The sequence below is a fragment of the Symphodus melops genome (genome assembly GCF_947650265.1).
Source record: "Symphodus melops genome assembly, chromosome: 12".
Lineage (NCBI taxonomy): Eukaryota > Metazoa > Chordata > Actinopteri > Labriformes > Labridae > Symphodus > Symphodus melops.
In genome coordinates, this window is record NC_136702.1 from 20,820,955 (window position 1) to 20,834,492 (window position 13,538).

A 13,538-nucleotide genomic window follows, 5' to 3' on the forward strand; every position below is an offset into this window, starting at 1 on the left:
TATCAGTAAATCATTGCTCTTTTTCACCTATTCTATTGTCGAAACTATATTCAGAACTGTTAGCCTACAATAAATTGATTTGTTCTAACTGCATCTACTTACTGAATGTTTGTCTGGAAAGGCAAGGCAAGTTTATTTATATATGGCTGTTCAGGCATTAGGCAATTAACAGTGCTTTACAGACATAAGAACAGAAAGACATGAAAACTGACAGGAGTCAGCCTGTTTGAGGTCATGTTTCGTGTTTTGTTTGTTCAGAATTCTGTTTTCCTTATGCGTTACATACCCATGTCTCTGTGTTTCAGATCCTCCTTCTGTGTTCACCTTGTGTGTCAAGTCCCAGCCCCTATTACCTGCATGTGTGTCTTGCCACTCCTGATTACCCACACCTGTGTCTCGTTACTCCCTGATTGTCTCTGCTTCTTAAGCCCTGTGTTTCTTCCCTCATGTTGCCAGTTCGTAGTGTTTCCCTCGTGTACCTCGTTCCAGCGGGTTCTTTGTTCCTGATGTAATGTTTGACTCCTGCCTGCTCTTTGTTTCTGACCATTGCCTGCTCCCTTGAATTTGTTTACATATCTGACTACCCGTGTACCGAACCTGCTAGCATTAAAGGACTAATTATTGAACCCTCTTGGGTCTGTGTCTGCGTCCATACTGCACTCCACCTGCCTCCTTGTCAAAAACAAAGGGTAAGGAAAGAATGCGACAGAGCCAAAGAAAGATTGTTCATCATTAAAAGACAGAGAAAAATGTAAAGTACTTTATAAAGTAATGTCTATTAAGAAAGGAAGAATGTGTTGCAGTCGAAAGTACATTTCTAATGTAAAACCTGATTTAAAGGATCTGAGTGTGGCAGCAGTCCTCAGGTGTTCAGGGAGTTTGTTCCACAGGTGAGGAGCGTAGTAACTAAAAGCTGCTTCATCTTGTTTGCTTCTGACTCTGGGAACATTGAGTGAACCTCTTCCAGAAGACCTGAGTGGTCTGGATGTTTTACATTCTACAAGTAGATCTGACATGTATTTAGGGCCAAGACCATTCAATGCTTTGTAGACCAGCAGTAAGATTTTGAAGTCAACACACAGGCAGGCAGTCAGTGCAGTGATTGATGCACAGGTATAATATGCTCCACCCTCTTTGTGTTGGTGAGGACTCGGGCTGCAGCGTTCTGGATCAGCTGCAACTGTCGGACCAATTTTTCGGATTGAGTCCATAATCACATCAAGATTTCTGGCTACATTTGTTGTTCTACTGGACATGGAGTCAAGACAAGTGCTGACCTCTGACCTTTCCTCTTTGGGGCCAAAAACAATCCCCTCAGTCTTTTTTGGATTCAGTAGTAAAAAGTTCTGAAACATCCACTCAGTGATTTCGTTGATGCACTTGCTAAGTGAATAAAAGGGATTGTGGTTATTCGTTGACAATGAAACTACCTGTCAGTTAGGAAAATTACCATTTGGGAATGTCTGTGTCTACAAAGACACGTCATACATGATTGGAGTTTAAGGTTATTGCATGCAATCCTTCAAGGATGCTCAGTAAAGAGCTTTATTAATTAACAGACTGTTTTTCGTCCTTATTCATGGATCTATACCACCAGAATCAAAGTGTGCTAGCTGTGGCTCACATTGCATGTTTCAGCTAAAGCATCAGGTTTAGCAGTCATGAAGACAACAGGCCACAGGTGAAAACATGATTAATTTTAATAACATATGACATATACAATAACATATACATTTATGAATCAATGAATAAAAGACACTATTGAATGCTCTTATTAGACAAATATACTTTGCAGCATGCCAGCCATAACTAACAATCTTTTCTATCCAACTTCCTATAAGCTTTAATTAAGTAAGTTCATATAATTGCAGTATTTCATTGACAGTTTGATTCAACATTCTTTTGCTATTAGAATTTGTTCAGGTTTAGTTTAGATTTTCTTTCAGACTGTTTTTTTTTTTGCCTTAAAGAAGCAAAAGGTTGAACAAATTGCTCCAAATACGGCAACCACCAGGAGAGCAAATGTGGTGTTAAGCCCTGCTTCAGCATCGTTGACAGACAGCCTCATACCCAGGAAGCTCACTATGCCATTGTTGGGTTGAGGCGTGACCGGTGCACTTGTTACTGTAAAAAGACAGAGAAGTTATTATACTCAGGTTTATAAAATGTTTAGGGTTAGTGTCTGCTTATGAAGAATAATAAGAAAAGATAAGGGTATGAAACGGCAGCAACAGACAGAGCTCAGTGAGGCCAGCAACGGCTTGGGGACCCAGAGACCCCAAAGGGCTGACAAATGTTTAACTCCAGCAGTGGCACAAAATGTTTGCAATAAAAGTAGAAAACCCTCCCTCCTCGAACATAGAGAACACAACAGTTTCTGTAAGGAACATTTGATCTGAGTGAATTTTGACGACCATCGTCACGGAGTAGTACAGCTTATCCCTTTGTAGATTTTTGTCTTCTACATGTGTAAGAGTTGGTGTTGTTTTGGCAAAAAAAAACCCAACCCAAATCCTTCTTTTAGCAATCAAATGTATGACTGATTTTGACAAGGATGCTGTAGATTAAGTAGTCTTCTTGATGTCAATCCCCTTGTCTGACACTTAAAAGTTTCAGGCAGCAAAAATAACTTTTGCAGCACATAAAAAAGAATCAATGTAAGTTTCAGTCTGTTTCAAAATTAGTGTCTAATATGTACCCTTGGAAAGAGCCACTCAACTGTTTACCACTCTCTAAAGTCTTTATACGATGGTATGCAAACAATTGCTAAAATAAAAAAGTGGTGTCTTCTCCTCTAACTTGAAAATGCCAGTCTCCTCCTGTATGCCTTTTAAAAATAGGCATTTTTACAGTTCCTACAACAGACCTGGTTAGTTTAGGAATTGCATACTTTATGAACCTTTTCTTGAATTTCCTTCGGGATCAATAAAGTATCTATCTATCTATCTATCTATCTATCTATCTATCCATCTATCCATCCATCCATCCATCCATCCATCCATCCATCCATCCAGCCATCCATCCATCCATCCATCCATCTATCTATCTAATAATTAATTAAGACATGCTAAAATGTGAGTAATTTGTATAGGTTTATATACCTTCAGGTTCTGGGCTCAAACACTCGTGGAGTCCCATTGGGAATCCATTGCATTTTATGATGGTGGCATAGCGTGCAACAGACTTCTTGGCGACTCGAGGCAGATTCGGGTCTGAATGATTGACGTAGAAAAGGCCAAATCTCTCGGAAAAGCCAGTGGCCCACTCTAGGTTGTCCATCAACGACCAAGCTGTGTATCCACGGATATCCACATTATCTAGTTGGTATGCTGAGAGAGGAAAATGAACACCACAGAAATGATAATAGATATATTGTAATTCTTGTTTTTTGTATTAAAAATCTTCTGTCTTTGGGTTCAACGTGAACATATTTTGACATTATTTACATGAGATATTGTCATACTTTTGTTAAACTGTAAGATAAATAAAGTTATGGTTTCATACCTTTTAGTGCCTGGTTGATGTATTCATCATAGTAGTAGCTTCTATGAAAATCATCTAGGTCAATAGGTCCACGCTCTGACATGCCATTTTCTGTGACGATAATAGGAGGATTTCCATACTCCTCCTTAATGAATTTTAATATCTTTCGAAAACCGAAAGGTGAGACCTTCAGCCAAGATGAACCTGAATCAAGCCATGTACGATCTGCAATTGTTCCTGCACCTCTGAAAAAATCAAATGAGTAAAAGTGTTCCTTAAAAGCAAGAACCTAGCTAGCTCATTACAATGTGATTATATCTGACTTTTTTTCCAATCACTTTGGAAGTTTGTGAGTGTTGGTACTGCTTACCTATCAGCATCATAGTGCTGAAGGTTACCATAGGCCACAGGGAATGCCAGCACAGTGGTGTAGTGGTTGAACCCAAAATAATCATGTGTACCCTTTATCCTCTTGATCTCCGCAGGGGTGAACTCAGGTAGCCTGGCAAAATTGTAGTACACTAATAAGATTTACTAAAAACATTTAAGAAAAACGTCTGTAATTTCCTTTTTCATCTTCAGTGTTTCGTTACTTTTGCCATACCGAGATTTTGGCAGACCAGCAGCCAAGCTTCTTTCTCGAATGATTGTTTTCATCATGTTGCTGTAGTCGCCATTAAACACCGGGTGAGCAAACCAACCAATGTAAAACTGCAGAAGGAGACAAGTTGCAACTGAAATACGTCATCTGGTTCATAGATTCCACTGACGTCTATGCTATAATTTAACATGCAAGTTAAACCGCAAGCGTAAGAGTTTAAAAAGTATTTTCTTTTTAAAATTGTACCTGCACCACACGTTTTGCTGCATCAATGTCCTCCTGTTTATAGGGATTCCGGGGCTCTGACCAATCAGAATTGATTGTGATGGAGATAATTCCTTTCTGTGTGGCCCGGTACTTGTCATTGTAGAGATGCCAAGCCTCAGCATGAGCTTTAAGCAGATTGTGTCCCACAATATAGGGCAATGTACCTGGTCGAAAACTGATCCCTGGAAACACATTGACAATATTAGTTACATTAGTTATTTCTTTATTAATTTGTTTCGCTATTTTGTTTAACAATATGATTTTTGTTTGAGTTGAAAGACATCAAGTTGAAGGATTGGTTCAAATACTGTAACATTATTTAACATCGACACCAGAGTGCTTATCTCAAAATCTATATTATATTATGAGTAAAACCAAAATGGCTAGGAACTCCATCTGGCAACAATTTAGTGACATTACTTAAGCATACCTGGCGCAGCAGCTCCATAGCCATGGCCTACATTGGCTATATTGTATGGCTCATTAATGGTGATCCAAAACTTTACTTTGTGGCCAAGACGGCTGAAGATGAAGTCAGCATAATCCCTGAATTTGAAAACAATCGTGTCATTTTCCCAGCCCTTAATATCCTGCAGAGCTTGAGGAAGGTCCCAGTGGTAAAGGGTGATCTGACAGTAAAACAAACAATTAGAGTTTACCAACTTTACAAACGTTGCATTTGAAGTATTTTTGGGACTCTGGAGGGAATTACACTTACATGTGGTTGAATGTTTGCAGCAAGCAGTGCATCCACCAGTCTGTGGTAATAGTTGAGCCCAGCCTCATTGATGTGTTTGGTGGTGCCATCAGGGAGCACCCTTGGCCAGGATATGGAGAAACGATAATGGGTCACCTTAAGCTGCTGCAACATTGCAACATCCTCTTCTACTTTATTGTAACTGTCACAAGCTATGTCCCCATTGTCATCATTGTACACTCGCAGAGGAGTGTGAGCAAACTTGTCCCAGATGCTGAGACCTTTTCCATCTGCTCTCCATCCCCCTTCTATCTGTAAACAGTAAATATAATGGGCCCATTTCAATAGAGAAAAAAAACTGACCAAAAAATAATGTACAATTTCTGGAAACACCATGGCTTAAAGCAGTAAATCTCAGCTGTTACCTGATATGATGCTGTTGCAGTACTCCATATAAAACCTTCACGGAAATGTCCATAGAGTCTCTTCTCATCATCAGGTTTAGGGAAACCATTGTTCTTTATCACTTGGTGGTAGAAATGAGCAGAGTATTTAGGGGTTCTTGGCCGGTTTGGGTTACTGAAATCCACATGATGTAAACCGAATCCAACTTTGTATCCATTGAGCCACTCAAAAGAATCCATGAGAGAATTTGCTATATATCCTTTTACCTTAACCCCATCAAGGTCGTAGGCTGTTATAAAAGATCGACACACAAATAAATCAACAAGATTGGAAATAAAACCAATTCATGATCACCATTAATATTATAAAATGTATTGTATGTCAGAGCACCTTTTAAAGCCTCGTCAATGTAGGTCTTGTAATAAAATACTCTGGAAGAGTCATCCCAAGTTGTCTTTGTTTCTGTAGCGACTCCATTCTCAGTGATGTAAATCTCTGGATGTCCATACTCTTCTTTGATCCAGTTTAAAAGTCTTCTCAAGCCCCATGCTACAGCTCTCTGTTTAGTTATGGCAGTGGTGGGTGAATCACTTTCTTCTTCTTCTGTCAAATCTTGATCATATTCATAAGATTCAGGGCTAAGCCTCAATGTTGCATGGCTTGCAATCTTAGTGGTGTAGTGATTAACACAGAACATGTCAGCTGTTCCCTTGATGAAGTTCTTTTCTTCTTCAGTGAAGGCAGGTAGTCTTGACTCTGAGAGACCTTGAAGTTCACTTTTGTTTCCAACTTGCCATTTCATGGCATCAGGATAATCGCCATTCTTGAAAATGGGATGTGCAAACCAGCCCAATTGAAACTGCAAAGCACGGTCTGCAGCCACCACTTCACGTGGAACATTAAAATCTTTAGGTTCAACCCAATCAGCATTAAGAGCAATGGATACTTGACCAGCCTGGGATATGCGATACTTATCATCATATGTGTGGTAAGCCTTGGCATGGGCTTTTATAAGGTTGTGTGCAACTCTGTAGGGAGCAGTTCCTGGATTCTTAACATTTGGTGGCATCTGTCCGAGTCCATATCCTGACCATGCAATTGTGTGAGGCTGGTTTAAGGTCATCCAAAACTTCACTCTGTCACCAAAGGTGGCAAAGCAAAAGTCACAAAACTCATTAAAAATGTTAACCATGTCTTCATTCTCCCAGCCACCAAGGTCTTGCAGAGCTTGAGGAAGGTCCCAGTGATAGAGTGTCACCATTGGAGTGATGTTATATGCTAAAAGCTCATCTATCAGTCTATTGTAATAGTCAACACCCTTCTGGTTCAGGGAGGTACGCAGACCATCTGGAAAGATCCTGGACCAAGAAAAAGAGAATCTGTATGACTTCACTCTCAGAGCTCGAAGCATGTAGAGGTCTTCGTCAAGTCGGTTGTAGCTGTCACAGGCCACTTTCCCATCAGCATTACCAGGAATGCTGCTGGTTTTATTGGTAAATGTATCCCAGACACTGGGCCCTTTCCCATCAGTGTTCCATCCACCTTCAATCTGGTAAGATGAAGATGACACTCCCCAACTGAAGCCATCAGGAAAAATACCGTAGTGGTACATTTTTGTCTTAAACTTTGTCTGGCTGGAAAATTTCTCCCAGACAACCTTTGATTTAGATGGTACTTCTGAGGATGATAAAGAACTTGGATCGCGAGTGTAAGGTATCAACACCTCTTTGAAACTGTTACTATTATGTGAACCAAATCCATTTTGCTTGATAATCTGGGCATAGAAATATGCTGACTGTTTTGGGGTTCTTGGTCTGTTCGCGTCATCAAAGTTCACATAGTGTAGACCAGATCTTACGGTATAGCCTAGGGTTCCCTCAAATCCATCCATTAGCGACTGCACTGTGAACCGTCGTACATCCACTCCATCAAAGAGTATTGCTAGAAAATAGTAAACACATTAGCAAATTATAACAATGTTTACACTGTGTAGCAGTGGTAACCAGTAAGTGACATTTCAGAAATGTACCTTGCAGGGCCTCACTGATATATCTCTTCATTTCCTCTACTCGACCGGTATCATTGAGAGTGTGATTTTTGGAATCAGTCAGAATTCCATTCCCAGTGATGTAAATAGGCACTTTTATGACATTTAAGTACTCTGTTGAAATGTAGTTTAGAAGCATCCTTAAGTCTGCTGAATGCAATGGTTCAATAGTTTGGAAGTCACCCACTCCCTGAGGACCAGGGGTACAAGCGCCATCACTGTTGCTAATGAACCAAGAATTATAGTAGTTTAATCCAAAAAAATCAGCTGTTAGATGAATCCTCTTGCTCTCTTCAGCTGTGAAAACTGGAAGCCTTGCAGGCTCAGAAAGAGGGCACTCTTTCCTTTTCTGCTCAATCTGACTCTTGAGTGTTTCAGGATAATCTCCATTCACAAATATGGGATGTGCAAACCAGCCAAGCATGAACTGCAGGTAGCGATCTGCAGCCGCTATATCTTCAGGTCTGGAAGGGTCCTTGGGTTCAGCCCAGTCAGAGTCTAATGCAATGCCTACTTCCCCTCCTTGCGTCTTCCTGTATATGTCATTGTAGACATGCCAGGCCTCTGCATGGGACTTGAGTATATTATGTGTGACCTGCAAAGTAAATACTCAGTTAAATGTGTACAGGCAACCATATAACAGTATATGTGTAATATGGCATTATGCCCACATGCACACCTGATAGGAGGCAACCACATAGTCCTTCACTCCAGGAGGATGTTCCCCTGTGCCATACCCAGCATGACTCACCACCCAAGGGCTACTGAATGTGTTCCATGTCTTGACCCTGTCTCCAAACTTAGAGAAACAGAAGTCAGCGTAGTCCTTGAAGGCTTCAACAATGGATGCATTTGTCCATCCACCATAGTCCTGGAGTGCCTGGGGCAGATCCCAGTGATAGAGAGTAGCAACAGGTTGGATCCCAGACTCAATCAAAGCATTTATCAGCTTGTCATAGTAAAGAGCCCCTTTCTCTGATTGGCTTCCTCGTTGGCCTGATGGGAAAATACGGGCCCAGGAGATGGAAAACTGGTAGGTGTTGACATTAAGACCTCGCAGGAGGTAGACATCATAGTCAACCTTATTATAACTGTCACAGGCAAGATCAGCTGTCTGATTATCAGTGACCTTGTTTTCATGACCCCAGCGATCCCAAATGGTTTCTCCTTTCCCATCTTCAGACCAGCCACCTTCAACTTTAAACGACTCAGTGGAGACTGCCCACTGGAAATCAGAAGGGAATGATTCATTGAAGAAAAGATCTTGCTCTGCTGTGGTCTTCGCCTGAAATCTGTTCCATACACTCTGATAGGTCTTTGTAATTCTACTGAGGTCTGAAATATGGGGACTGTTAAAAAACAGAAGGTAGTAAAACAGTGCAAGTTTCAGTGAAAAATACATTTTTACATCATGTGAATGTCTTTAATTATACAAGATAGACTGTACCTGGTTGGGAAGTCCGATAGGTCCAGCCGACCCAACATATCCATTATGTCACATCCCACAATTTTCATGTCTGTGTTCAATGCTGTGAGGAGTCAATGAAAGGTATTTTTTACAAAGTTACAGTTCTTTGATTTAAACGAAAGCTACTATATGTCACAATTATTTTCCCTACATGTCAAGAAGTGACATGAAATTACATTTCAAGAAAATGATTAGGATAATCATTTTAGGATAAAATGATTACAAAACTTGAAAAAACAGTTTTGTTAAGGTGTCAAGAATATCTTCAACAAAATTGCAGATCAACACAGCCCATAGTTGTTTGTGTATTTTAATTAAAACGCAAATCTCAACAGTATAAGTCTCTTAAAAAAAAAGGCTGTTTAAAATATATGGATGCCTAAGTTTTTCGATAACAAGGCCAAACAATCACTTCAGTATGACAATGCAGGACATACTGCCCAACAAGAAGTGATAACAAGACAGTTTCAATGACATGTACCGTTTAAGAAGGTGCCAAGAAGCTGGAATTGATCGAGGGAACAACTGTCAGCAGTCATCTTGAGTATCAGGATGGGCAAACCCCCACTGGACATCTACATTACAATACGTAAGTAGCTGTGGTGTAACAATAAATATAACAAGTAAAATGCACAATGTATTACTCTTTAACATTTACAGTACCTGCAAATTGCTCAGCTCCTTTGCAAAGTTTGATGCAGATGCACAGCTATATTCAATGTGAACTGACAAGAAATCCATCTATATGAGATAGAGGATAAAGCACATACCTGATCAGAGTCATGTTTCCTCACACGTTATACCACAGGAAATGTATTACTATGCAATTACACAAGGCATTTTTCAACATGATTTAAATCTATTTTAACATTATAATAGCAAAAGCATTTCTATGAGAGCTGAGTTATGCCCTGTTTGAGTGGCATCCTTTAATTTATTAGGTATTCATTTCTAAAAGTAGATGCCTAACGTTTTATGTACAATGACTAAGAGTAAGATAAGAAAAGGTATAAAAAGAATTAAATGGCTGATGATTAACTTCTCACCATGCTGACACCAACAGGACTGTGCAAATAAAGAATAAGGTTAATAAAACATGTTTTTTTCTATTTTATTTAAATCACTTATATTCAGAGTCTGACAATAGCAGCAGATTGTCTGTTTCCCTGTGTTTGCCTCCTGTCTTGATTGCCCTGATTGTCTGCACCTGTGTAACTAGTCTCACCTGTGTCTGATTATCCGTGTCTATTTAGTCTCTATGTTTATTCCCGTCTGTGTCAGTTCATTGTCAAATGTTGGATATGGTGTTAGTCAGTCTCTGTGTGTCAGTTGTCATTGTGATTCCTTGTGGTCCCTATTTTTTTCTTCATGAACTTTGGATTAGTAAATTTGTTTTGTCACCAGCTGTAACAGAGAATTTATAGAAGACACATTTTAGTAAGGGAACAAATGTGCTGCTTACTGTTGTTGAACCTTCAATCTGTGATAGAATAGAAACTTGACCTGCTCCCAACCCGAGTGACAGACGTCTCCCTGTGTGATGGAAGCAGAGAGGCCCTTTTTAACATATGCACAGTGGGAACCTTTCAGTGATGATAATATGACGAAACAGTGTTATTAATATCTTCCATGCTATGGAAGCCCTAAGCAGACATAGATCCATTTTTTTTAAAGCCGTCACATAATAAGGGTCAATTTCTCAAGGTCATCAGAAAACAGTTTAAATTAACCTGTTTTCACAGGAAACCCATGTTCATACTCCAAGATAATGAGACAAATATTGAGGAAGTCTCAAGAGAACAACTGAAATGTACTCATGGAAGCTGAGTCTGCTTAGAGCTTCCATAAAATCACACATGAAGCTTATCTACACTTGGAAAAAAAACAGTCATATGTTATAATTATTTACATCACTCTTCAGGAAAAGTAAAAAGGCTTTATTAGCACATTATACAAGAATGATGTGTCCTTGATTCTTGTGTTGATGTGTCATGGATTATTTATTTGAACGGGATTATCTACACATTCAATCTTGGCCACAGATCATTGGGCGAAGGATGAGCTGGTCATAAAATCTTTGCAAGTTACTTCTTTGGACTCAGCGAAAAAACAAAACATTACTCTGTGTAAGAAGAATAATGTAGAATATCAAATAACCAAATCACAATAAATACCGTAAATTCCGGACTATTGAGCGCACTTGGATATAAGCCGCAGGTGTCCACGTTATAACAAGAGCTATTTACACAGAAAGACGTGACACAAAGACATTTTTTTAACTTTTAATGAAATACGTACTACTGGTAACATCCGCAAATATGAAGCCTACTGTAAATCCTTTATCAAACAGTGTCTGTGGCTGATGAAAAAGATTACCGTAATATATTTCACAGGGAAAAAGTCCATCCATTCACTGCCTCAGAATGACTTCATTACTCACTTCCTCAGTCTCTTTTTCGTTGTCGCTGTCAGTGTCAACTTTACGTGCAGCAGCTCTGTTAGCTTCTTTGACAGCCAGTTCGATCGCCTTTAACTTGAAAGCTGCATCATATGTATTTCTCCGTGTGTTTTCCATGATGAGGGTGCGTGCATAAAGCGCAAAATGACTGATATTAAGATCCGATGTGACGAAGTCAAATGTTTTTGCGGCACAAGCTCATTGTCCCGCAAGAAAAATCCATAAATAAGCCGCATCGTTTTAAAAGCTGCAGTGTTAAAAACCGCGACAAAAAGTAGCGGCTTATAGTCCGAAATTTACGGTAATTTATTTTCTATTGAATTATGAAACATATCATGTCAATACACCAATCTTGAGAAGCAGAAAGAAAGCAGTCATTCTTCACCAGCTGTCTAACTTACCTTTTTCAGGGAACATTTGATGGAAGAGCTTGTATATGTTCTTGTTTAGTTGGAGGATATTCTGTAGAGAACCTTGAATATCTTCACCTTTATCAATTTTTACATCATCTAAAGTCACCCATGAGTTTGCCAGAGCTCCAAACTCCTGAAAGGCAAACTCTGCATACTGCTGAAACATCTCCACCAGCTCCTGGCTCTCCCAGCCTCCGTACTTTAATTTCAGAGCTTCTGGCACTGAGGATCCATGAAGGATGACAAGAGGCTGCAGGCCCACGTCCAGCAGCTGTTTCAGCAGAGTCCTGAAGCAGGTGACCACAGCCTGCTGAGGCTGACTGGACACACCTGTGGGTAGGAGATGAGTCCATGACAGAGGCACTTTGAAGTGGGTCACCCCTCTGCTATGGAGGTACTCAAAGTACTCTTTAGAGCCTGGAGGAATCGTATAACTGCAGTCAAAATGATTATTCACTGCTATGTCTGAGACTCTCAGAGGCCCCCCAACCAGCATGAAGTCCTCCTGTCCAGGTACCTCACTGCTCCAGCACCTGTACAGACAGGAAACATAGAGAAGTGCTAACCAAAAAAGGTACTTCATTGTAGCTTGAAAAGGATGAACTGATATTAAGTGACAGTCAAGCTCTCTGAAGCAATTCTGTTCTCGTCCTATTGCGTCATTAAGATAGATATCATATCATATAAGATATCATTTCAAAGCAGTGTAATTTCAAGTGTTTTATTGCAGCTTTGTGCTACGGTCAGAAAGACTCTGGACTCTCACATGTCAGGCGATAACCTTATCTCTCCTTTAGTCACATTTAAAAACAATGACATGCTTACAAAATGGTTTGGAAAAATCCATAAAACATGCAGGGCCAAAAATGAGGTTCAGAAGAGCAGCCAATAAAACGACCGGAATTTGAATCCAAAAGTGTTAGCAGTCTGTCTCAATAAGTTCAAGTAGAGACTTCAACAATCTCAAGAAGAGAACAAAATGAGAGTTTATCACAGATGAGTATCTCTAACGGTTACGTTTCTCTTTTTCAAATTTCATATATATATATATTCGATTGTTTACCAGTCAAAAAGCATTTCATCATACAGTATAGTATTTTTTACAAGCAGAGGGCGCTTTATAGAGTAAAATTAACATGATCACCCCCCTAGAGTGTCAGGTGGTGATGCACACAGTTACTTTCCAGTTAAGTGACCATCTTGTCTTTAATAATATGTTATTGAATATCTTTTCCACAAGTGTTTGATAACTGTATTTCAGGGATTAACACTATAAATATGTGTATTTCTTTAGCTATATTTATATACTAAGATTGAAGATAGACCTAAGAAAGGCCTCTGCATTGGATTCTTTCACTCTCTAACATCAATATCACCATCAGATTCAAAAATCCCATATCAGGTTGATTTGCATTGAATAAATGATCTTACAGACTATAAATGAGTTACACGATGAGAGAGTGAGATGGATTGACTCTAATACATCATGTAGGAGGTCGATCAGCATAAGCAGGAAAAGTCTGCATCAGCACATTTCAGTTTGCAGTTTTCATTTATATCCTTGTTTCCTTCTCCTGTTTCCTTCAAATCAAAACATCTAGTGTGCATCACCAAATGTGTTGTGCAGGAGGATTGAAAAACGTACGTCCAGAGTCTCTGTCTTCATGTTTTATTCACCTTTTTAAAAATCAAAGATGAC

At 39.5% G+C, this 13,538-nt stretch overlaps 1 protein-coding gene across 1 annotated transcript; it reads right to left on the reverse strand.

The window, feature by feature from the left end:
* Positions 1-1,676: 1,676 nt before the first annotated feature.
* Positions 1,677-12,422, reverse strand: LOC306832913 (lactase/phlorizin hydrolase-like; the record flags this gene model as incomplete). Its single annotated transcript, XM_079357933.1, has 18 exons — positions 1,677-2,124; positions 3,102-3,329; positions 3,505-3,728; positions 3,854-3,985; positions 4,088-4,194; positions 4,331-4,533; positions 4,782-4,980; positions 5,070-5,360; positions 5,474-5,742; positions 5,844-7,394; positions 7,483-8,095; positions 8,180-8,849; positions 8,948-9,029; positions 9,450-9,543; positions 9,632-9,709; positions 9,950-9,954; positions 10,343-10,501; positions 11,828-12,422. 18 exons carry the CDS (start codon positions 12,420-12,422, stop codon positions 1,943-1,945), a joined length of 5,682 nt encoding a protein of 1,893 aa, XP_079214059.1. The 3' UTR covers positions 1,677-1,942.
* Positions 12,423-13,538: the final 1,116 nt, after the last annotated feature.